Source organism: Mastacembelus armatus, chromosome 21 (assembly GCF_900324485.2).
Source record: "Mastacembelus armatus chromosome 21, fMasArm1.2, whole genome shotgun sequence".
Lineage (NCBI taxonomy): Eukaryota > Metazoa > Chordata > Actinopteri > Synbranchiformes > Mastacembelidae > Mastacembelus > Mastacembelus armatus.
Window position 1 is genome coordinate 14,194,263 of NC_046653.1, and position 23,969 is coordinate 14,218,231.

A 23,969-nucleotide genomic window follows, 5' to 3' on the forward strand; every position below is an offset into this window, starting at 1 on the left:
CTCTGGTGTTCCTGCCTTTTCTCTGCCCACTGTTTTTTTTTTTTTTTTTTTGCTGCCTCATTATGTTCCTGCAGTACTCCCTGATGGACTTACTGTCTAAGATGGTGGTGGGTCAGCCACACTTTGTTCGCTGCATCAAACCCAATGATGACAGGCAGGCCCTGCGCTTCTGCAAGGAGAGGGTGATGGTGCAGCTGCGCTACACGGGGATCCTAGAAACAGTGAGCATCCGCCGGCAGGGCTACTCCCACCGCATCCTGTTCGAAGACTTTGTCAACAGGTAAGAGCAGTGTTGAGAGAGGCAGCACCTCTACTCTGCAGTGCACAACACGTCGAGCACTGACACAGCCCCAGGGATATTGCAGAACAAGTGAGCCATGCTCTGCATCACACAAAAACATGGGTTCTTTAATTAGATAGGGGTACGAGTTGAGCAGAGCAAGAGGCTGACTAATTGGCAGTCATTAGTGATAGTGCAAGACTAAATCCTACAACTCTTTTAACTGGGTGGATATGCCAGTCTGGAAAATATGGATAAAATTCAAACGGGGAGGAACTATGATTATAAGGGGTGATGCATTTTAATGGTTTCTTTTCACTATTCATAAAGAGTTTGTGCTTTAACTCAGTGACCTGAAAAAGCTCAAATACAGTCTCCTCATCCCAATGGTGTGCATTAGAACACAATTAAAATAAGATTTTATCATTAGGGTGACTTTACATAAGGGTGTTGTTTTTGTTTTTAAAAATATGGGACAGGATCTGAAAACTGTTAATAAGCACTTCACACTCCTGTTAAAATGTCCAACTCCAAATATGAAAGCACATATAAACCAAACCTTCCTCTGTCCTGTGCTTAAAACATACACATACTTAGATATGTCTGTAGGAAAATCCAAGGAAACTTATGTTTGATCATTTTTCCTTTGAAAAATATTCCAGCCACCTCTAATGTCCAGACTTTAAGATGATACAGAATTTAATTAACTTGGGCTTTTGGCCTACCAGGAGAAAAAAAACTTTGAGATGACTGGTTACTCTCACTGCTTTATGGAAGTTTTAAAAATCTGTGTTTGGAGAACTAAAACATTGAATGACCACATGTCCTGTTTTTACTTCTGTTAGTTATTGAAATACTATCAATCATCAGATGTGACGATTTTACTGTTTGCTCTGCAGTGTGTGTGTGTGTGTGTGTGTGTGTGTGTGTGTGTGTGTGTGTGTGTGTGTGTGTGAGACTCTAAGGGTGTGTTACCACTTGAGACTTCATTTTAACCTTACCACTGAATCCATATCATCCCACCTGAGCCTGGCAGAAGTCGTACAGACAGACCTGGATGGCTAAACTGCACCTTTAGTGAAAACTGATTTAAATTTGTGCTCTCATATCAAAGGCTCGTCTGATGTTGCCATGCAGTGCTTTGTATTTACCATCAAAGAAATAACAGGTATCAACAGGAATTAGAATGAAAGGCTGTAGACTGAGGCGGGGAGATGAGTTCAAAGGCGTTTTTCTTCTTGTTGTTCTTGTTTTTGACCAGAGCCAGAACGCAAGACATGAACCAGTATTTTTGGAGCCTTGACGTCCCTGAGCAAACAGTTAGAGCCACTTTTGTCCCATGCTGGTATTTTGTAAACTACAAGTGGATCAGTAGATCCAGACAGCGTCAGCGAGAAAACACACAGCGGAGCTGATGCACACTGATAGGGCCAGGCTGATGGGCATCTTCAGTGGCCACTGAAATAAGAGACAATGATCCATTGGAAAAAAAAAAAAAAGCTCCAACAATGGGCCTCTGTTGAGGACTCATGTCTGTCAGGCTCATTTTTCTCCGACTGAGCAGGCAGCTTTGCAACAGTGATGCTTCTAATAATGCTTCTGGTAGATGTGTGGAATAAGGGAATTACAGTCCCACCTCTTGAACATGGCTGCTTTGACTTACTGTATTTCCAAATGTTGCCGTTTACTGCGTAATCAGTTATGTAATTAACTGTGTAACCAAAACCGAGGAAACTAATCAGTATATTTAAGTTAGCTTTGGATTATTCAGTTCTCCATCCTTCCTAAATGTCACAGTTTTTATGAGCATAAAACTAGACATTAGTAAAAGTAGTCAGTTTTGGTTATATGGGCTAATATCACACTTCAGATTGGCTTCATGGGGCTTTACAACCTTGTACGACACCCTCTGTCCTCTTACTTCTGCAGACTTCTTTTTTTTCATATTGGGAAATATTCCTATTCACTTTTTTGCTGAGAGTTGTGCAGTAAATATAAAACCGGAGCCAGCAGCTGTCATTGTGTTAATTAGTCAGGTAAAAGATGCTGGTTGGTGATTTCTGTTTTCTTTGGACTTTGCCAGGCTAGCTCTCAGAAAAAAAAGCATCTACTACTCATCTACTTTTATATAAACTTTTATGTAAACTTTAGAATTACTCAAAAAGTGAAGATTATTTCCATTATTGCTGAATTGTTTTTGTTATTATAAAGTTAAAAAATGGTATTTTAGTGACAACAGGAATGAATCCATCATACATGTCTCATTCCTTTGTTCTCCAAAATGTGGTGTATTTGCTCAGTGTTTGACAAAGTAATGATAATAACATTAACACACAATAATCCTTAAACAGTGGTCATATCAAATTATTTCTTGCCTCCTCTCAGATATTACTACCTTGCATTTCGGGCACATGAGATGCCGCAGACCAGCAAAGAAAATGCTGCTGTCATACTGGAGTGGGCCAAGCTAAAAGACTGGGTGCTGGGGAAGACAAAGGTAGAGTGATAATAACACCAAAAAGTAAATAATGAAGAGATCAATTTTCTATGACGCATTTGCCTCAACATAAATCTAACTTTTACAGAATAAACGTCCTGTTTTCAACGTCCTGTCAGGTTTTTTTGAAGTATTACCATGTGGAGCAGCTGAACCTGCTGCTGAGGGAGGTGATAGCTCGGGTGGTGGTGATGCAGGCTTACACTAAAGGCTGGCTGGGTGCTCGACGTTACCGGAAGGAGAGGCAGAAGAGGAACCATGGGGCTATCATCATCCAGTCAGGTACACTGGTATTAATTAAACGGTAAACAGAGGAATGGTATTGTTCAAGCTCAAGTCACAAATATGCGAATGAGGGGGTGTGAATTTGGATTTAGTCTTTTATCATGTTATGATGAAACAGGTGCAAATCTGATGGGAATCTAGTGACTGGTTTCCTAATGACCTATAGTCTATTATGCTCCGGCAAGTCCTCATAAAAGAGATGAGTTTGATAACCACAGCTTGACCTATGAGGGTTAAGAGCAATGCTTCAGAGCAGACAATAAGACCTCAGAGAGTTCAAAGGGATCCATCCCTCTGCCACCTGGTTTAGCAGGTTTTTTTGAAGTGGGATCTTGTGTAGTATGCGCAGTCTATTTTGTTTCACAGAGGTAGGTCAGCAATCTTTCGCTCACACACGTGCAAACTTTCTCTGTCTCTAGGCTGGAGGGGCTATGTTGCTCGGCAGAACCTCAAGCAAATAAAAAAGGAGCGAGAAGAGGCTGCTATCCGCATTCAGTCAGGTAAAGAAAGGTTTATGGTTTCCTCTGAAGTTCCTCACATATTCAAGGGCAGACCACTGGAATTTCTCCTGTAGCCCCTGTGTCTGGTGTAAATTCATGTCTTTTTTAATTTAAAAAAAAAAAAAAGGAAAGAGGATAAATGCCTGAAAACCCTACATCCTTGTGAAACACCTTTTTGATCTCAATGAGTGGCCTACGAAACAGTAATAATTAATTAATAATGCATAAAGAAAAGCTTTTGAAAGTTTGGGCAGCATTTGGTCCCCATGTTTCTGAAGAACAGTGCATACTGAGATCCTTTTTTCCTTTCATCTCTTTCCCAGTAAAGGCAAGAGAGGGGCTTATCCCTTCTGTTTCCTCACGACTTCCTCTCTCAAATTCCTGGCCTATTACACAGCCCTCACATACCAGAAACAAGATGCCTTTTTATACTGTCAACCTTTTCATCTGAAATGTAAATTAATTCTTACTCAGTGTGCCTTGACGAAGATCAAAGTGGGCACATTAACCTTCCTGGGTCCCACCCCCCACCCCCTCCCTCCTTGGAGCCTCTCAGTGGAGGACAAGCAAGGGTGCCAAAAGGGGCAGGAGAGAGGAGGGCTGGGGGAGGAGACTTGGCATTGTTTCCCCTGGCTCTCCTAAGGGCTGCCCTCATCTGGCACTTGGAGCATCTCAGCCGCCTGCACACCTTGTGTAAATGTCCTCCATTAAAACCCTTGTAAATAACGCTGCAGAATGGGTAAACATGGTTTTGGTGTGAGGACAGCCTCTTCGTCACTGCTATTTTTCTCTTTAGTAAATATGTGTGTGGCCGCTCAGGTCCGGGGAGGGGGGCCTGAACCTGACATAAGTGGGGCCTCAGCCCCCCGGTGGAGCACTCCAGCACATTCACATTGTGTGTTCTCTGCAGCTTATAGCCTTTGAGGTGGGCTGCATTTGCATTCTGAAAATAAACAGATGCCTTTCAAATGTATGAGCCTGGTGGCTTCTCAGATCTCAGTGGGGCCCTGGGGGACATGCTCACCATCGATCAGATTAGACCATGCAAAATAGAACCATGGCTCAACAATGTACTTGAGCTTTCTTTTCCTGCACATATAATTTTACAAGAAAAACACAAAGCCCGTTGACAGGGTAATTCTGCAGGCTCCGTTTATCATCCGTTTGAGCTCAGTTGTCTCAACGCTTTTCATATTGATGCTAAACACATTTCACTTCCTCCAACCAAATGCAGTGTTTTTTATTCAAAGGTGCTGTTATTGTTTTAATTGCAACACTTACACTTTTTATAGACTAAATGTGTGTTGTTCAGATGAATGACAGGGGGAGGAAAGTGGTTTTGTGACCATGTGAGAGCATGTCTGACTTTCATATCCTGTGCAGCTTACAGGGGCCATCGGGTGCGTCGGGACCATGAACCCGAGAGGCACAGATGTCACCCTGAGGCTGGAGGAGAGACCACCGAGGAGGGGCAAGTGAGGTGAGCCTTGACATCTCTTGTCCTTCCGAGTCTGTTCTCTAAAGGACAACGGGCTTCAAATGTGACTGAAAATGAGATTACCATTTAAGGTGGTGTATTGAACAAGAGGTCTCACATACCTGTCACTCATCTTCAGCTAAACTGGACGGGCTGTTGTTGCCATGTGATGTACTGTTGTTTCAAGCAGAAGAGAAAACTCCTCCCTATGCACCACCCCCTTCAGTTTTCTAAGCGTAATAAATATCTTTCCACCAAGATAGCACACTTGTCTGACCACAAATGGGGTTGGGCGCTGCACTGGTCTCCAGATGTACGAGCTGATGGCTTTGTGTTTATTCAGCATATGGGCAGGCCAGTCATTAAGAAAGTATGTGCTATGCAGGATAGCAGCCACTGACTAAACAGCAGCACACGTGGTCTTAAAGGCAGATTCAGCTCTATGTTTAACTTTTCTATGCATCACCACTCACACGTATCAGATAATGCAAATTCTCTCTTAGGTCTGGGATTATAGAATATGCTAAAACTGTAGATGATAGGAGAAATGTTTCTGAATGACTTTGATTGCTCGTTGTGTAGTGAGCGGACAAAGAACAACAAAAAATTACAATGACAAATATGATAAGTGTGTTTAGAATTACAATAACCATCGTAAACACGTATACAAGAAATCTTGTTCAAATCTTAGGTGACTTTTGGTCAACACTGTGCATCTCTGCCAACTCCAAAATGCTAGATTTACACATCTGAAAATGTTATGCTTGTTGTATACTCAAACTGAGCAGAGCCTCATCAGGGATTTTTCTCTCCATGTTTACAATCATATTCCTTGGTGAGAAAAACTTCAAACCTCCACTTAACAATTCTGTTTAATCAGTGTTGGAATCTCTCCATATAGATTTATTTTGACACGATCTGGCCCATTTTCCTCCTGTAAGATCTATGTTCTCACCTACATGCTGTTCTTTTCCCTTTTGATACCCCTCCTCTCTGCCACGCATGAATTCTGTTTGCATCCAAACAGCAGAGTTGCATCACCAAGTCCAAACTCAATGAGATTTTGTTTTTCTAGACTCGAAGCATGACTGCGACTGGCACGCTGCTTTGTGTTTGCAAATGTTGTCTCTTTGGTGTTTGTGTTTTTTAAATAATGCAACAATGAGTGATCACACAGAAACACATTGTTGTCTCGCTCTCTGCAAATTACATAATCATAAACCAGAGCTGTTTTTTACTAATACATAAGGGGATAAATACTAATCATCCTCATCTTTACTTACATTACATTTTACATTAGTGTCATGGCAGGATGTTTATGATTTGTGTTGATTTATACTTATCTTCATTTTACTTGAAAATGCGTATTACTTTCACAGGTCTAACAACCCAAAGAGCAAAGCGGCTCATACAGATCACATACATAGAGGAAATGTAAGTAACAGAATATCAATGAGCATTTTGTTATGCCTGGCTTTAGTCGTGTATGTAAAATGCTGCTCCTCTATAAAGCAGCTTTAACCCAGATTATTCTTTGAAAAAAAACATTTTTTTGAGTCCTTGAGACAAAAGACTTCTCTTGCTCCAAACCTCCATCTCAGCGGAGAAGACAGGGTGGTACGCGAACGAGAGAATCAAAAGGCTGGAAATTCACGGCTGAGAATAAATGCTCGCTCTTCCCTGAGGTGATTTGTCTTTGCGCTCCTCTTTCTACAGATGTTAGACCCCTTTTTTAGTAAAGACCTGAGGTTCTTTGGTAGCACTTTGATATCCTGCTCGGATTCAATATGTGAAATAGAAGAGCCACTCCGTGACTTGGAGCACATCACAGTCTTTGAAGTCTGATCCAATTTTTGCTGCTCACCATTTGATGTTGAAAGGATGAAATGAGGAAAATGTACAGTTTTTGCCAGTAACTCTGCTGAGCATATGTAAGATTAAAAAAGCAAAATCCTTTGGAGGATGTACTTAGAAATGTTAAGCAGATTAATACTTTCCTATAGGTCTTTTATTCAAAGATAAAAATTAAATATGAGAGGAAGTCTGTATGCCCTGTTTTTTTCCCTCACAATTAAGTCAGTGTGGTGCTGTTTGCTAGGAGGCAGGGCTAGTAAAGGGGGATATGCAATTGCATTAGCATTTGATTAACATTGCAAAGCACATTAATGGGTTTGAGTTATATGAGTGCCAAATTGTAAATAAATGAATACAGCATCTTCATGACTAAATTGAAAAAAAAAAAAAAAAAAACACATTACGGGGCTTGCTTTAACTTGTCTATTTATCCAGTGCTTTCATTGACATTGCTTTTTTGGGTGTGTTTACGCCTCCTCTTTTCAAGGTTGGCCCCGACAGCCAAGACAGACAAGTGAAAGACATCAAGAGAGACAAAGGCAGAGCAGGAGACAGTGTAACGAAGCCTTGCAGGGAGACAGCTAGACTGCGAGACATGCAGTGTAAACAAGGTAAGCCTGAACACGGAGCTGGCGGGTGCAGGTAATTACACAAAGAGACAGCAGAAATCCCGCTTTAATGGATAAAGTGCCATTTTTAATACAGGACCCCTTTCAACCTTTCATCCCTACCAATCCTCACTGCCATTCTCTGTTGACAGCAGAAAGAGAGAAGCATTATGGGTGATCATTTCTGTGGTATTTTAATAACCCAGGTCAGCTCGTCATAAATGTCTCATGGGGGGTGGGGGGTGGCACGAACACTTCAAAGCTTTCATTCTACCGCATGGCGAGTCCTTCACTAAGGATCTCATCAATGACTGTAATAGACCTGCACAGTAACGGTGACAAGAAAATACACAAACCCTGATTTGTTGAACATATGTTTGGTTTGCTTTTTGCCACAGGCGATGAATTATATTAATTCCTACTGCCTGGAAAGCTGAGAGGGTGGCTGTGCAGGGGGCCTCCGATTATGGCCGTCACCCAGCGCACCGCTAGGGTAGCCTGGGTAATGGAGGCCCGTCCCTTCATTAATGTTATTAGAGGGGCATGAGGCAAGAGACGGAGGTGGAATAGCATTTAGCGGCGTGGCTGAGAGATTATGGGGATTAGACATGATAATGTAACACAGACAGGGCTCTCCAGCGGGCCCAGGATTAGTGTCAGCACACCACAGCAGGTCTGGGTTAGATAGCGGCTAATTCGCTAATGCTGCATACAGGTGACCCCCGCTCCCAGGCATCACTGCTGCTGAAGGGAGGCAGGGTTTGATGAATTTATAGTGTCAGAGTGACTATGGAGGGAAATGCAATGAATGCTGGCAATTTGCTTAAATTAGTGTATTGTCCTGTGTCATTGAAGCGTCCAGTCACTTTCTAACTCAGAGCTTCCTATTGCACCAGCTCCTGAAAATTTAAAGGTCTTTCCTTGAAACTCCTCTTGAGTATGATCAGTTTTTCCTTCTCAGATTGTTTGACCTGAAGGGCTTTTAGTGGACCAATGCATTGAAAGTATCCAGTTTTGACCAAAAAAGCTAAAATGTGAAAAAAAAGAAAACTGTTTTGTGGGGGGGGGGGTTTGTAATTAGCAATTACAAATTTCAATGTGTTTCCAATTGTTTTGTTCCTGGATATTTTCTGGAAATGAGCAACTGTCTCTTCAAATAGCTAAGAAAAAAGCAAATTGTTACTGAAGAATTAAAAACAATGAAGTGATTTGAAGAGTGAAAATATTGGTGGAAATTTTTCTGACTTCTGTTCATTTCAGACTTAAGTTACCTTTTTATTTTTGCAGCGCTCGTGTGATCCTCCCTCGTCCCCGATTTGTATTTACCCCCAGGTTGAGAATTGGTGACCCAACCCAACCTAAACCTTTCTGCTTCGGACTTATTGGCATCATTTATTGCAGGAAGTCAAACACTCTCAGGCAGCTTTGTGTTATTAGGTAAACTGAAAGGCCTGTATACTGTCTGTATACTGTATACTAAAGGAGCCTTGGGCACATGAATAGCGTTATCTGTTATATTCTATTTAAATGTCCTGGTGAAAAAAAAAAGCTCTTCCCCTTCAGCCATAGGGTTCACTAACTCTTTAGATAAATTGTGTGGCGAGCAGACAGATTTTCAGGTATTCATCTTGCCTCGTTTATGTTACATAGTCTGCTTGTGGCTCTGACTTCTTTCAGGAAACCCCATTTGAATATGTTGAGGGAGGCCACGGTGGCACAGGCACCCAGGGCACACTTTGATCCCTGCAGATCTGAGGGCCTTTTTTTTTTTTTATCCCGAGGTTGAACGAGTCATGGAAGGCTTGCCCTGCCAGATGTTTGGAGACCAGGCTCCTTCCTGTGTCTCATCCTGCTGTCGCCTCTGGTGATCGCGTTGGTTCTTTCAGGCTGGAACTCAACCTGGAGTGTTTCAGGACACCAGTGGAGAAAAACAGAAAATTAGCCATGGAAATCAAATTACCCCACCCCTCCAGACTCACACACACTCCACACCCTGCTCCCATTAATGCCAAAACACCGGGGTGTGACCTGGAACCCCAGTGTGTTTGATGGACATTGGGTCTTTTCTAACAGATTTAACAAAGCCTGGGCTACTCAGCGAGGAGATTATCGGGTTTTTCTTTTAAATGTATGAAACAAAGCAAACCAGATCATTGGGAGAGATGTCTGTTTCACCGTGTGCTGACACCAAGATAGGAAAACATTGTGTTTACTCAAATACCCACAGTGCAGCATTTTGTGGTAGGAAGCAAGCTTTAAAACACTTTGTACTCCAGGCGCTCTCAGATGTCTGCAGCATCAACCTTTGATTTTCCGTGTTTTGTCAGTGAAAAAGTTACACATACACAGCGTAGTCATGTAAGCTGCATACTCAAGAAGATGTCACCTCTCGTCACCTGTCTCTGGAGCCTGAATATTAATACAACATGTTTGGAAATGAATCACGGAGGCGAGCGCTGAAAGAAAGCCTTTGCTAGGAAGCAGCAGATATGATCAGAGTGCTGCTTAGACTCCTCAGCGTGGTAAACAGGATGGTGCTGAGGATCAGTCAGAGCTGACTTTATGGTTTATGAAAGCTGAGCTACTTATGTTAACAGGCTTTTTGAAGATTATAGTTGTGGTAAACATACATGTCAAGAGAGAGACAGTGATAAAGTGGAGCCACAGCGCAGAGACCAATTACCTCCATGCCTCTGAAGATAGTTAACCTGGTCGTTTGAAGGGATGAGACGAGGAGAAGAAAGGGAAAAATAGTTAATGTTGACTTATTGGTTATAGTTATGTCCCCTCAGTGCATAACATGGTACAGTCAATAACAATTGATTTTGTTTGTTGCCTTGAGCTCTCTTCATGCTTTATAACTACAGCTGGGAGAGCTTATTGGAAATGTGAGCGCTCTTTTACCCGCACTGAGGTCAAACCCACACTTCCCAGTACATCTCACTTTCTTCTCCTCATTCCCTCCTTCAGCCCTTTTAAAAGTTTTCCCACATCAGATGGTACAAGGTTTGCAGCCACCAGGTGCTGCTCCCCAACCCACCATCACAACCACCACCATCACCAAAGCAGCAGCAGCAGCAGCAGCATCACTGTATCAATATGCATCTGCCAGACAAATGATCCACCCTCTCCATGTTCTCTAGACAAATACTCTCCCTCCCTCTTGCTGTCTCTCAGCCTTTTGATTTATCTGTCTGTCTCCACATATCACAGCGTCTCAACCGGATGCCTTCCGTTTTAGGCAAATTACAGGCTCGATGTAGCGGCAGCAGAGATTTGGAAGGGATAGGAAAGACTCAACTTAACGGAAGGAGTTGCCTCTGTCTGACGCTACCTACGTAATCCTCTTAATGTCAGTGGGAGTAGTTAACAGGATGTACTTCCAAACTACTCATCATCACAATTCCAACAGAATAATCTCCTCAGACATAAAATCAAGGTGGAAAATGATACTCCAAGTTCTCTGTAATTTCCACATGTGGATTGAGTCATTTGAGGTAGTTTAACAAAGTTTTTCCAAATGCAAAACCTCACGACTTTGTTAGTGTTTTTGGTAGAATACAGTTTAAGATGCTTTAATTCGCCAAGCCTTTTCCAACCGAATCCTGATGGTCACGAGAGAAAAAGCATAATGTCGTTTATTTCCATATTTAACCTTTTTCTGGGCTTGAGTCATTCGATTCTTACTTACTTATCCAGCTAGGTTAGAGTTATAAATAACATGTATTAGGTCTCTGACAAATGATTGACTTCCACAAAGTTCACAAAGAGATTTTTCCTCCATGCAAACATTTCTTTAGGAGTCAAAGTTCCAAATCTGCTGTCAGAGGAAATGATTGATTTCAGTGTGAAAAATTGCTTGTAAGTAACAACATCCTCTGCTTGTGTTAGTGAAAACAGATGCAGGAACAACTCTTTTTTTTTTTCAGCATTATCTGTGGGACCTGACTGGTTTGTCTTATACTTTAATTTAAAGCACATGAACTGCTATTTACCCATGATGTCTACCATGATAAGTAAATAATAAATCTGAGGAGTCCTTCAAAAGTTCTGAAAATCCTCTTCAAATTCAGATATCTCTTCGGGGTTTTCAGAATTGAGAAATAATGTCTGTGTTTGTGCACATGCGTAGATATGTGTATGTGCATGTTTGTATGCAAGTTTCTTGGTTAATGCATCCGTGCGTGCGTGCGTGCGTGCGTGCGTGCGTGCGTGCGTGCGTGCGTGCGTGCGTGCGTGTGTGTGTGTGCGTGTGTGTGTGTGTGTGTGTGTGTGTGTGTGTGTGTGTGTGTGTGTGTGTGTGTGTGTGTGTGTGTGAAGAGGCAGTTGTGAGGTAAAGAGAGGGGTCTGGGTTGCACATGCCTCATTTAGACATCAAAGGCCTCTGCTGATGATTTTTCCTTATAATCCATGCCTTTTGGTGCCTCTGCTCCCTCCATCTGAATAAACAAAGCCCAAGTGGTTCTCCGTGGTCTGGGAGATGTCAGGTGATTGTAGCACGTGATTTGGGAATCAATACATCTCTAATTTATTCCACTAAAAATCCCTTTTAGCAGCTCTTTTATGTTGTTTCTGAGGAGCATTCGGAGTTTCAAGGGATTTCAAAGTGGTATTTAGAGACATGATACGAGTCATCTGCTGCTCTTTGAAAATGAAAGAAATACCTATCTCAAAAAAATTTCAGCCCTTTTTATCTCAAGGAGCAAATATGTACAATATGTAGGTTTCTCACCAAGAAGAGCAAACTCTGCTTGGCTTTCTTTTGATAGGAAGAAATCAATATTGTATGAACTCATTCCTTCTGTATTCCCAGTCGACCATTATTTCTCCCCACCCCAAACAGCAGACAGTTACCCGCTACCATTTAGCAAACCCCTGGTGTGAGCCACTGTCTGACCCCTTCCCAGCTCTGCCTGCCCGTGTCCAAGCCACACACTTCCATGCCGGAGGCCAGTTTGGCAGCCTCTTTGCCTGTAATATATCTGCAGGAGCAGCATTCCTCTGGGGCTGGCCTGGATCAAATGGCAGTGGTTTCCCAAACAGAGCCACAGAGATGGGAGGCTTGACCCATCCTCTGATCTGCTGCACACTAATCGCTTCAGGTCAGAATGGATAAATGGGGAAGTTGAACCCCCATATGTCATGTTTTGGACTCCAGATCTGCAGCAGTAGATCCAGCAGGATGTAGGTCCAACTAACAATATAGGCCTATGCAATTTATAGGTAAACGTGCATTTTTCTTAATAATAACTGCAACTTCTTTATAAAAACCTCTCAATTCTTTTATTAACTCTAAAACTATAATAGCGGCCCTATGAGGCTGTATGTATTTAGACACTGTGAGCACAGCTTTGAGCTAAATGCAACTGTCAGCATGCTAACACATTTCCAACAATGTTGAAATAATAATGTTTAGCATTTACCACATTCACCATTTCAGTGTGTTAGTATTCTGAACACGAGGTACAGCTTAACCTTTGTTTTGCAGGCATTTAGTTATAAACCAAAGTAATAAAATGTGACCAGGTACTTGTTCTTAGAACCTTTGGAGAAAGTTCCCCTTTTTGTGGGTCCGCACCACAGGAACTTAGCCCAAAGTCTGGGCTTTATTGAGCCTATGGGACAGATAAAGATCTTGTTGTTGAACATCATGTTGAAATGTCGTCACCACACCCTCCATCAGTCGGCTTACATTACTTCTGTGTTCCTACTGGTGGTGTGAACATGAGCAGAAAAAAGGCCTTTAAGGTCTGTAGTTTCCGGGTCCCTTCCTCAGTGGGGTAGTTCCTAGAGCTGATTCCCTAGAACTGTTTAGACCAAAAGGGCCTTTAGAAATGTGTAGCAAAATTAATGGAAATCCATCAGGTAGTTGTGGAGATGTCAAGACTAGATGGTGTGAGTTCAGACTTTAGGGAGTCATCAAAGGAGATGGGATTTATCTTCTGTGGACCTTTTACCAAATTTCATGGCATCCATCTGATGGAGATATTTCAGTGTAGAACAAAGTGGTCAGCGACTGACCAACAGGCACACACATTGTCATCGTGCAGCTAAAAATGGTGAATGTTTATATAGTGTTTCTGCTTGTTGTGGTAACTTTGATATAAAAATTATAAATCATCCAGTCCTACAACAGATCCTTTCTTTTAGCTCTGCCATAGTTTCATGCTTGCTCTGAATGCAGTTTAGTTATTTCGTTATTTTCTTATATGTGGAGTTCCTGTTTTAAGATAAACCAAATATATGTGTTGAAAACACAGGCCATGCTGTCTGTTTTACAGCATTATTCGACTTTTAAAACTTTGTTCAAGGCCGTCAGGATTCATTATTTGTGATTGAATGCTTTAATGCGATCTCGGTGGAATAGAACATTTGTTTATCAAACCCATTGCTGCATCATTATCTCAACAATGTCCTACATACGGACATTGTTTAAGAAATTTAAGGTACAAATGTTTATTTGTGCTGGTTTATTTAATCTGTAGCTGTTTCAGGGTTCACACAGTTAAACAGCAACATGTTGTAGAGTTTTATCTCAGTGTAATATTCAAACCTGATTCTGATTCAGTCAAACCAAGCCACTAGAAGAAATACACAACTGTGTCTTTCACGCCCATTTTTAGAGCTACATGAGATGTAACCAAATATCCTCATATATTCGTGGGTAACAAGGATTGACATGGACGGTTCGCACCTCCGAGGCTTGGATAGATAAGATTCACGCTAAAAGTTGGCTAATATCTCAGAACTGACAGGAACTTTCTGGGCATTTACAAAGTGTGACTTTGGTAAACCTGCGCTGGTTTGAATAACATCAAGACAGCCCAGGAAAGATGTGGGGTGGATGGTGGGTGCTGCTCTTTGATGTATAGGATTGAGATGTGATGAGGTCTGTTCAAAGTGAGTACAAAGTAGTGTTAAGATGGAAAAAAGCAAATGCAGCTTTAGTCAAGGTAGAGAAGCCGAGGTAGCAGGAGATGATGAAGAGATGTCCTGTCTCACCCAAAATGTACGCAAAGATGAAAGGTTATCTGACATTAAATATAGATGCTTCCCTGTAAAGGTGTCTTAGCTTCAAAACACACTTTTGTAACCTATAAATTCTGAGGCCTTGAGTGTAATGTTGTATAAGAACGTGGTCGTTCCGTGTCTTATGTTTGAATAAACATGTTATCATATAGCTCATTATGTTTAGTTAAGTCATCACTAACGTTTTGTTTTCAGCGGTGCAGTGAATGATTCATTGTTCAGTGCATACTGTTTTGAATGATGAGGTAAAACGGCTTCACGCCGCCAAAGATTTGGTCATCAGCTGGATGAGAAGCAGCAGACGGTAGAGAAGTCGTCACTCAGTGGGTGGGAAGCTGCTTCTTACTGTTTGACAGATTAGCCACGACTCATATTTGTGCCACCGGTGTCAGTAGGAGGTAGAACAGTGAAAATCCACATGAAAAGTGTATGTCCTCGTTGAGTCGCGCATGGTGTAGACCGTAACTGGGAGCAGCTGCATTTTAAAGGGGCAGTTCTGTAAAATCACTTCAATTCAAAGTCCATTCACTTCCACTGCATTGCAGCTGTACCAGAAATCTCAGGTGCCTTTAAGAAATAAAACCAAAAACTTTCTTCAGAGATAGACATTGCATCACCATCATTCTTGCTGAGAGTTAGAAGGGAAGGTTGGTGTCACTCTCACATCTGTATGATAAATAATAAGCTAGATCCAGTAATTTATTGGCTTAACTTAGCTGAAAGTGGCAACATCCCCTTCTAAAGCCTACACATTTTATAGATTTTAATCCATACATACAGCCATCCATACAATCCAACATCTAAAAATAACAAATGAAAATGAACGTGTACGTTGGTGAGCTTCATGCTTTAGGTGCAGGTCGGCTGATTGTGATGTTTCTTTAACCTTTTCATGCAATGCTAACCAGCTGATGGCTGTACCGTCATATTTAACTAAAAGATATTAGAGCAATATTATTATTCTACTAACTATTCCAAGTATTGGACAAGCCATTGTTTTATTAAGGGTTCTCTTATATTGCTCGCATTTGACAGCACCCCTCCCCTCCACCCCTCTCATTACGTACTTTAACTGATTTCAATTGCAACACATAAAAACCTGCTGCCTGATATTAATCTTACATATTGACAAATAATTAGCTCCACACCAATAATATATCTAACTTTGCTCACATAGTCTAGAAAACTGTACCTTCTAAAAGACTAAACCGCTACAACCCCTCTCAACAAAGCTCATTAAACTCAGCATCAGCAAACAAGCCTCTCGTAACAGGAGTGACGGCTTGTGCAATTAAAGATATATCAATAAATAACTCCTCACTGAGACCAATGTGGTAGCATTCAAAAGGAATACATTTCTTCTACTCATACTCAGTGTATTAAAATCTCTCACCTAATACTCACGGTAATGAAAATACTTTATTTACTCCCAGGCCCTGTCAAATATTCATTTGTGTTCTAAAATGCATCCATGCAATATTTACAATAACAAGTCCTTTCAGATTGAGATAAATAAATGAGATTATCAGCACTTTTTTTTAATTTTGTCCCTCTTTGTCATGTTAACTTTTCCAGGACTGTCAGCAAATGATAGCATCTTTATACTTGCACATTGCCAGGAAGGTTGCTGCACTTTCACTGTACCTGGCACTACATGCTTTGCATTTTCTTTTGTATCTAGTATGAAAGCTCTGATCCTGTTATTAGCTGGGTAGTTATTAGAATCTTTCCTCTTTTTTTGTGGTTTGACGGTGTCACAGGTGGTGAAAATGATCGAATAGTCAGAGGTGTATCCGCTACCACACTCCACAGATTTCACCTCTGCCTTTTCTGTTGTAGGCGTTGCAGCTTCAGTCTGCGGTACACCTGTGAGCAGAGATATAATTAGATGTGCTGTTGTATTGGTGTAATGTTAAGCTGTTATTGAGTCAGCTCATCAATGAAATTACATAATCTCACCTAAGTAAATTTAAAGAAATCTTCCTGCCACTTTGTCATGCGAAGGTTGCAGATTTAAGAAGTGGAGGGCAGAATCTGTTTACTTGCTGCTGTCATCACCATCGGTATCACATTGGTGCTTGTTGTTGTTTCGCTTGCTTGGATCACTGCCCCCATTTTTCCTCTGTTGCAGGTCCAGTGATGATGCTTCAGCAGAGAACTCCTCGCCGGCGGGGCCAGCAGCCCAAGCTGCTCAACAGCCCTGAGGACAGCCTGTACTACAACCAGCTAAATGTGAGTTCAAAGTGCCGATAAAGGCCTTTGTCTGACTTTGGTTCCACATGATAATACAATTAAACCTACCTGTGCCAGACCCTGGAGCCCCACCCCCACGCTTCTCTGCCTCTTGTCTTGAACATGTGCTTATGCTCTTTATCTGTTGCTTTCATGTCAGGATGTCTGCCTTCACGGTGAATAATTGATGTGGTTTATCAAAGCTGAGCAAGATGCATGCTTCATCAGACTCACTTGAGCCCTTTGATCAGAAAAAATTATGCTGTGACTTCTGATATTATCAGCATCTGCTCGCATTCAACACAAAATCACTTTGAATTAAAAATTAATGACTCTCTGCTCATCTTTTGACTGTGTGCTCTTGGCCCTTTCCTCAGAGAACTCTGGATTACCAGGGGAGCAAGAGGAAGCCGAGAAAACTTGGGTAAATAACTGCTTTCCTACTTACAGCAACTCTAAAACAGAGCAGGCCCTTTGTGAAATAGGAGAATCCAGAAATGGAGTTGTTTTCTTATAATGTAAATGGAGAGCCAAAAATAACAGGCTTTTTATGAGCAGTTGCTCTGCGTCATTAGAGTGGGGGTTACATATTATGGCTTTGTCAGCATGCTAATTTTAATTGTGGAAGGTCTAACTTGTATTTGTACTATAAATTACATCGTGGTTCAGATCAGTGTGCTTTAGAAAATGCCTCATCGCTACATCTGCAAATATTGTTTTTATTGTAAATGTTCATCTTGTCCCATCATGATTTCTCAGTGTCACTGTATCACTGTAACGTCGCACCACTTTTTTTTTCCTCTTTTCACTTCACAGTCAAATCAAAGTGCTGGATGGAGAAGATGAGTACTACAAATTACTGTCAACTGTGGAGTCAATCCCAGAGGAAGAGTACGCGACTGGCCCCCCCCCCCTGCCCTTTCTAGTGGGCCTCTCGTCAGTCAGAGCTGAGCCTTACAACCATGTCAGCCGGTAAGACAGATGCACCAGACATGCAGACAGACACTCCAAAGAACATCCTCAGTGTTGGATGTGCTGTGGTATGTGGGGCAAGTACTGCAGCAGCAGTGCAGAATAAGCAACGTTCACAGGCTCTGCCCTCAGCAGACACTGTGATCAGAAAGTGTTTATAGAGTTATTCATCAGTGACATTAAAATAACAGCTTTACAAGAATTGTGACATTTTCTGTGTAAACCATTTCTGCTAAAGTAGAAAGTAATAGAGAATATGGGGTCCAGACGTCTTCTATTGTATGTCAGTAAACTTTCTTCCAGTCCTATACTTGACTTGCAGCTATTGCGCTAAAATATACAATATTACTTTGGTTTCATTAAAGTCCTAAATCTTTCATGAAATAAAAACATTATTTAGTTTCTGTGCTGTGTGCAGATACTGCATCAATAAATAAATTAATCAACATATGGTGATCAGTGGGGATTGGAGGGAACAATTGCACACTTAAATACTGAGCGTTTGTTTAAGGTCTTTATAAGGAATGAAACTGATGATTAATGTCACTATTGGTTTTCAATGAAATGTTCAAATATTGACATTTGTTACATTTGTTGATGTAGCCATCATTTCAGCAAGCTGTACAATTACCATGAGGAGCTCCTCATCATTCAAGCAGTATGCTCCTTAACTCAGTGGTGTCAACCTGACTGGGAAACATCTACCTATTTTTGAGCATTATGTCGATTGTCTAAGATGGATCCGCAGACAAATCCTTCTGAAACCCCAAACTGTCTCAACGAGTTCTCCCACTGCGAGCCGCCTGTAGTTAGAGGGGCTTTGTGCTGTCTGAGTGCAGGAATCACCACACATAGCCTTACAGAGGCAGAGCTAGACCTCACTTTGAATTTCACCCTAAATACAGGAATTTTCTTTTAAGACGTGAAGTGTCGGAAATGCAGGGCTGGCGAGTTGATTTGTAGAGCTTTTTTTTTTTCTTTTCAATTTGCATATCATTTACTGCATCTCCCTTTGTTGACACCCGAGGGCCTGAGAGGAGATTTTGATCTTAATAGGAAGAGTAGGGTGGTATGACTGAGGATCTCATCCTCCTTATACTCAGTGGGGAAAACATTAGAGCTCTGCCTAGATAGCGAGACTGCTTCACTTAGGTTCAGGTTCATGGAAACCCTGGTGGGTTTACAGAGGCCCAGTTGTTCATCAGATCCCACTGCTCACTTCTGTGGAGGTGGGTCTCAGGCTGACACTTGGGACTCACTCATCACCTGAACATTGTGGTTATCCAGTTCTTTATTGAAGCATCAAAATATATTGCATTCTTTTGGAAGCCTTCTATTAAAAGTTCTTGTAATTAAAACATGGCGTGAGTTAAATGATAGATGGTTTAAAACCATTTGACAAGACTTGGATTTCAAACCTGTTATTTTCCAACCATAACTGCTGTTTGGTGAGATGAACAGCCACAGTGGTACCATAGTAGTGGTAGTATTATGGCAAATCCAAATAGTCTGAAATATCTTCTGGATTATATTTCCTCTATACAGTGGATTTATATAATTTACTAAAAGTAAAAGTAGAAATACAGTAATTTTAAAAATAAAAATAAACATTCTGCAGTTATGCTACATTTACTTAAATTAAAGTACCAAAGTATTGGTAGTAAAAAGGAGTTTAAGTATAGATTTATTATGCATGAAAAAGACTTTATTCTACCTTATTAGCTAATCAGAGATAACTTCACCTACACAGTAACAAATAGGCTAAATAAGTGTAATATGAAATTAAAATTTACAACATACTAAAATATAATGACGTAGAAGTATAATATATATATACTCAAGTAAAATACCCTTTGTTTGTACTTATGTACAGTAAATGTACTACAATCCCACTACATCCCCCTCGAAAAGACTATAAAAAGGTACAAGACAGCAAAATTACTTCTTTAGTGCAATTTGAGAAAAAACTGTTTTCTAGATAAAAAACAAAGTAGAATAAAACGTCACCAGTAAACCTCGGTCTTTAAGATCTATTGTCATATTTCACTTCACAGAACATTCAAAGAGTGAGACCCCAGACCAGTGGCAGTGTTATAATGTGGTGTTACAGTTCAGAAGCATTTCACCTCCGGTCGTAGCCACAGATCCTGCAATAATTAAAATCCTCGTTGTGCATTACTCCCTTGCTGGGATAGTTGGTTCCTCTGAAGAGCAGTCTGAAATAGGTCACCCCAGCACCCTGTAGTGCATCTTAAAAGTACACTGAATCAATTAAGTGTGATCATGCTCCCTTGATTATTTTGGCCCTGTTTTACCATGGAGAGGAATTTCAAGTAGGCTCACTAGTTTGAATAACAAGGTTGGACTGTGGTGACAAATGGTGCCAGAGTAGGTGTTTCTTCCCCTGTTTTTCTCTGCCAAATTAACTCTCTGGCTGATTGCCTGCTTTAGCATATGCGAGGAGGTGAGCGGAGGTGTGTATGTAATTGCCTTGGTTAGCTGATTATGTGTTGCTAAAGGAAAATGTTATGAAACACTGTTGTCACCCTGGTGGAAGATGTTCCTGACCTAACGAACTGAGGTGCCTGAGTTTGCTTGGATTCCCGGTCATCACGATTACAGGTCTGCAGGCAGACTGTCACACCAGCCTGACACCTGTGTTTTCTTTAATACCTCTTCATAAACCCAGCTCCCTCTTGTTTTTCCTCATTAAATCCGACAACATCTGGTGTGCGAGAGAGGGCTCCTTTAATGTGGCTAACGTTACTGCTGGTGTTATTCTTGCCATTTTTTGCTATTTGCTTGTTTCATGTGCTGCACTTTCATTAAAGCTACATCCAAGGCAGTCCCCATGCACTGTTACCCAAAGTTTTTAACCACCTTCATGAAAATCGCTCGAGATGCAGCCCTAACAAATGATGAAAAGCTTTTATTTTCTAAAGAAGCATACTTACCTTTTCATAATAGTGATGTCTCACTTCAAAGAGGGAGCACGATTAGGCCAACATTGTCCTGTTTCTATATCCTTTGAGTTCAAAGGGAGAGTTTGAATACCAGTATTTCATGCGCAGCCTTTTCAAATACTGTTTTAATACAGCTTATGCGCTTTTGATATCCAGATGTGATTTTCACCTCAGTAGCATATATCTTACTATATTTTGTTTGCATGCCACAGTTTTTGCATAACTAAAGCATTAATGTCAAGTCTTTAGTTTAGTCTAAATTTAGTCTAAGTCTTGTTCCTCAATGGTTTTTGTTCCCACAAACATTGACAGAGAACAAATGAACCCTAAAACAGCTCCAAACTCAGCATTGTGATGCTTTTTGCTGCCTAATGATCGGTGCCAAAGAAAGTGACACACATGAGCGTCAACCCAGATGTCAGATGTGTGTTGGGGGCTCTGAGCAAAAGAACATTCCCTAAAGACGGCATCAATAAAGAAACTGGTTGAGCTGGGCAGAGACAGAGTAAGACGCATAGAGGAAGAAGGAGATAAAAGAGTCTGTTGAGTACATACATCAAAGGTCTCTTAATGACAAGGGATGCCATTAGGGTAACAGTGGCTTTTGTTTCAGCTTCCTCACACCTGCAGTTTGTTGAGGTCCCTCCGTGCGCTGTTTTGTTGCTTAACATTTGCATGAATAGAAAATGCATGCATGAGAAAATGAGAGTTTGTTCCTGTGTGCTAATCTTTGAGGTCACCAAATGTCTTGGTCCAAATTGCTGCCTCCTTTTCACTTGCAAAGCAGATATGTAATCACCCAGTTTCCCTCCTACTGTAAACAGGGATTCAGCTAGAAAAGGCTAATATGGAACAATAGAAACTGTATGGAAAAAGCTGTTATCCTTTGTGCCATGAAATTTACTGACTTAAAAGTTTTCTTGGTGCCTCCGGTGCTGGAATGGGATTTAGCAAATCAGAGCGTGAAATTGTGATTAGCCTCTCTCAGTTTGTAGACGGAGTGGGGCACTAGCAGACTTGGCATGGCCAAAGGTGTAACCTGTTTTGTTTTTGCCCCGGTACTGCTTTCCCAGATGGTGCGACCAGCTGCCATTGAATAAACACTGGAACGGTAGCAGTGTGAGAATTACCACGGCCTTGTCTCACTTTGGGATGCATAACAGAAAGCTTGTCTTTTTGCCACTGCCAGGAGGAGCAGGGACACGTCACCTGGTGTTCAAGCAAGCGACCTTTTGATTGAGGTCAGGGGAAAGCAGTGTCCAGTAGCTGTTTTAAAATCTGTCCAACACTTCCTGTATTTGTGTGGTTCTGTGTGGAGACCCCTTCCCCCGCGTTATGATTTTATAATGTATTTATTAGTATTTTCTAATGTTACAGTCAAGAGAGCAGAGCTGAACATTCGCAACCATCTACTTACATTGTACTTTGAAGTGCTCATGTTTTTCATTTTTACTTTTTCATTTTTGGCAATTTTGTTTAATCAAAATAAGGTTGTTGGGCAGCACAGTACTTTCACAAGAAAAGTATATTTTACATCTTATACGGTTGTTTTTTCCTCAGTGTTTGTTTCTTTATATGAATATTTAAATTGCAATAAAAGTAAAATATTCCATACAGTCTATTTTATTGCATTTCACTGCAAAAATAATATTTCTAAGTCAAATGATCTTAAGGTTTAAAATGTTGTCTAACATGTTTGGATGGATTTGATTCATTAGTAGTGACTAATAATCTGCTAAAACCAGTGGGCATATCTGTTACAGGACCTCCAGTAGCTTGGACACATTTGTTAAAAGTGTCAAGACAAAAACATCTCGTTTTTAGGTTTTCACAATGTTCATTGTTATTGAACAATACTTTACAGAGCAATACTATGATTGTCACAGGCCAGCTGAAGTGCAGTGCTTTGAGCTGAATGTGAGCATTTGCTTATTTGTAATATGTTGGACATGCTAATATTAGAACCAAACACAAAGTCCACTGAATACTGATGGTATTGTCATTATTTTTCAGATGTTTGGTCATGAAAGCATTGGACATACTCAAATTCTGGCTAGATGATGGTGCTTTATAAAAGTCAAGGGATCTTCGCAGACATTAGGATTCACCCTCTGGATCATAAACGTTTGTCCCAGTTGATTCAGTAAATCGCCAAATACTCAATCATATGTAGATAAGTGAAACCTTTGGCTATGTGGTTGCACTTCAGGGAAAATTAGAGGGTCAGCAAAGTCAGTGATTTTCATACTCTGGTGGCCATGAATGTCAGATTTTACAGACATCCATAGTTGCTCAGACATTTCACTCAGAACAGAATCAAAACCAGAGATCACCAAAGTCACTTGGTGACATTATCTGGGAGAAACATGTCTGCACAAAACTAGAAGGCAATTGTTGCTGAGATATGTCAGTCTGGACCAAAATGGTGGGCACACTGAAAACCACAGCACCACTAGGCTGTTTCGGTGATTTACATGTATAACTTTCAATTTGATGTGTAACATGGAATCTTCTTATTAAAACCAAATTGAAGTTAAAATAGTATTTTAAAAAAAAACCCTAATTTTGCAAATATTTACTGTCCTACTTTTGCTCTTATTTCCTGCTGTTTTCTGTTCTGAGTTAGAAGCAATAATTTGTCACGCATAGTTCATAGTTGACAATATTTAAAATTTCCCACAATTACATCATTGCATACCAAAAGTTGCAACAAGCATGGAGCGGCTCTTAGTGCCTTGCTCAAATGCTCTGAAGCAATAACCTGAAACCTGAAAATAGTCGTTAACATGACTGTTTAAACATTTTCACAAACCAGTTCTTTTGTCCACAGCGTCACGACATAATAACTAGAAAATATGTATTTTTATTATCATTTTTCCCAGGAGACCACTATGGGTTGTAACCCTGTACATCATCATAGGGGGGGAGTTTCCCTCTTTAAGGCTGGATTAATGCATCCAGGGTGGGCTGAGAGAAGGTAAAATGACCTGTCCCGCCTTACGTGACCCCAGGCCAACCCTGCACATTGCCAAGGCTTTGCTCTTTGCTCTTGAATATGCAGAGATCCCCAGCTTCATAGGCTCGGAAGAGAGAGAGAGAGAGAAAAAGAGTTGTATCGCATTGCAGGGAAAATTAGTGAGACCAAAGTTGGAGTTTCTGTGTGTTGGGGGCTGCGAACAATGGCAGCTTTCTGTCAGACTGCAACTTCAAAGGTCTGCTGAGTGACTGCTCTGAGTTATACTTTGTTGTAGATCACTGAGGAAATTCACAGA

At 41.0% G+C, this 23,969-nt stretch overlaps 1 protein-coding gene across 1 annotated transcript in view; it reads left to right on the top strand.

Moving 5' to 3' along the window:
• The window catches only part of myo3b (myosin IIIB), a 58,314-nt gene extending 35,757 nt beyond the window's left edge, over positions 1 to 22,557 (top strand). The window contains exons 27-37 of the mRNA XM_026296515.1: positions 75 to 280; positions 2,666 to 2,777; positions 2,897 to 3,059; positions 3,482 to 3,562; positions 4,946 to 5,042; positions 6,419 to 6,473; positions 7,381 to 7,504; positions 16,662 to 16,762; positions 17,140 to 17,186; positions 17,579 to 17,734; positions 21,771 to 22,557. Of these exons, the coding sequence (XP_026152300.1) occupies positions 75 to 280; positions 2,666 to 2,777; positions 2,897 to 3,059; positions 3,482 to 3,562; positions 4,946 to 5,042; positions 6,419 to 6,473; positions 7,381 to 7,504; positions 16,662 to 16,762; positions 17,140 to 17,186; positions 17,579 to 17,734; positions 21,771 to 21,933 (1,305 nt within the window). The 3' untranslated portion in view covers positions 21,934 to 22,557. The remainder of the gene's footprint in view (positions 1 to 74; positions 281 to 2,665; positions 2,778 to 2,896; positions 3,060 to 3,481; positions 3,563 to 4,945; positions 5,043 to 6,418; positions 6,474 to 7,380; positions 7,505 to 16,661; positions 16,763 to 17,139; positions 17,187 to 17,578; positions 17,735 to 21,770) is intronic.
• The last annotated feature ends 1,412 nt before the right edge of the window (positions 22,558 to 23,969 follow it).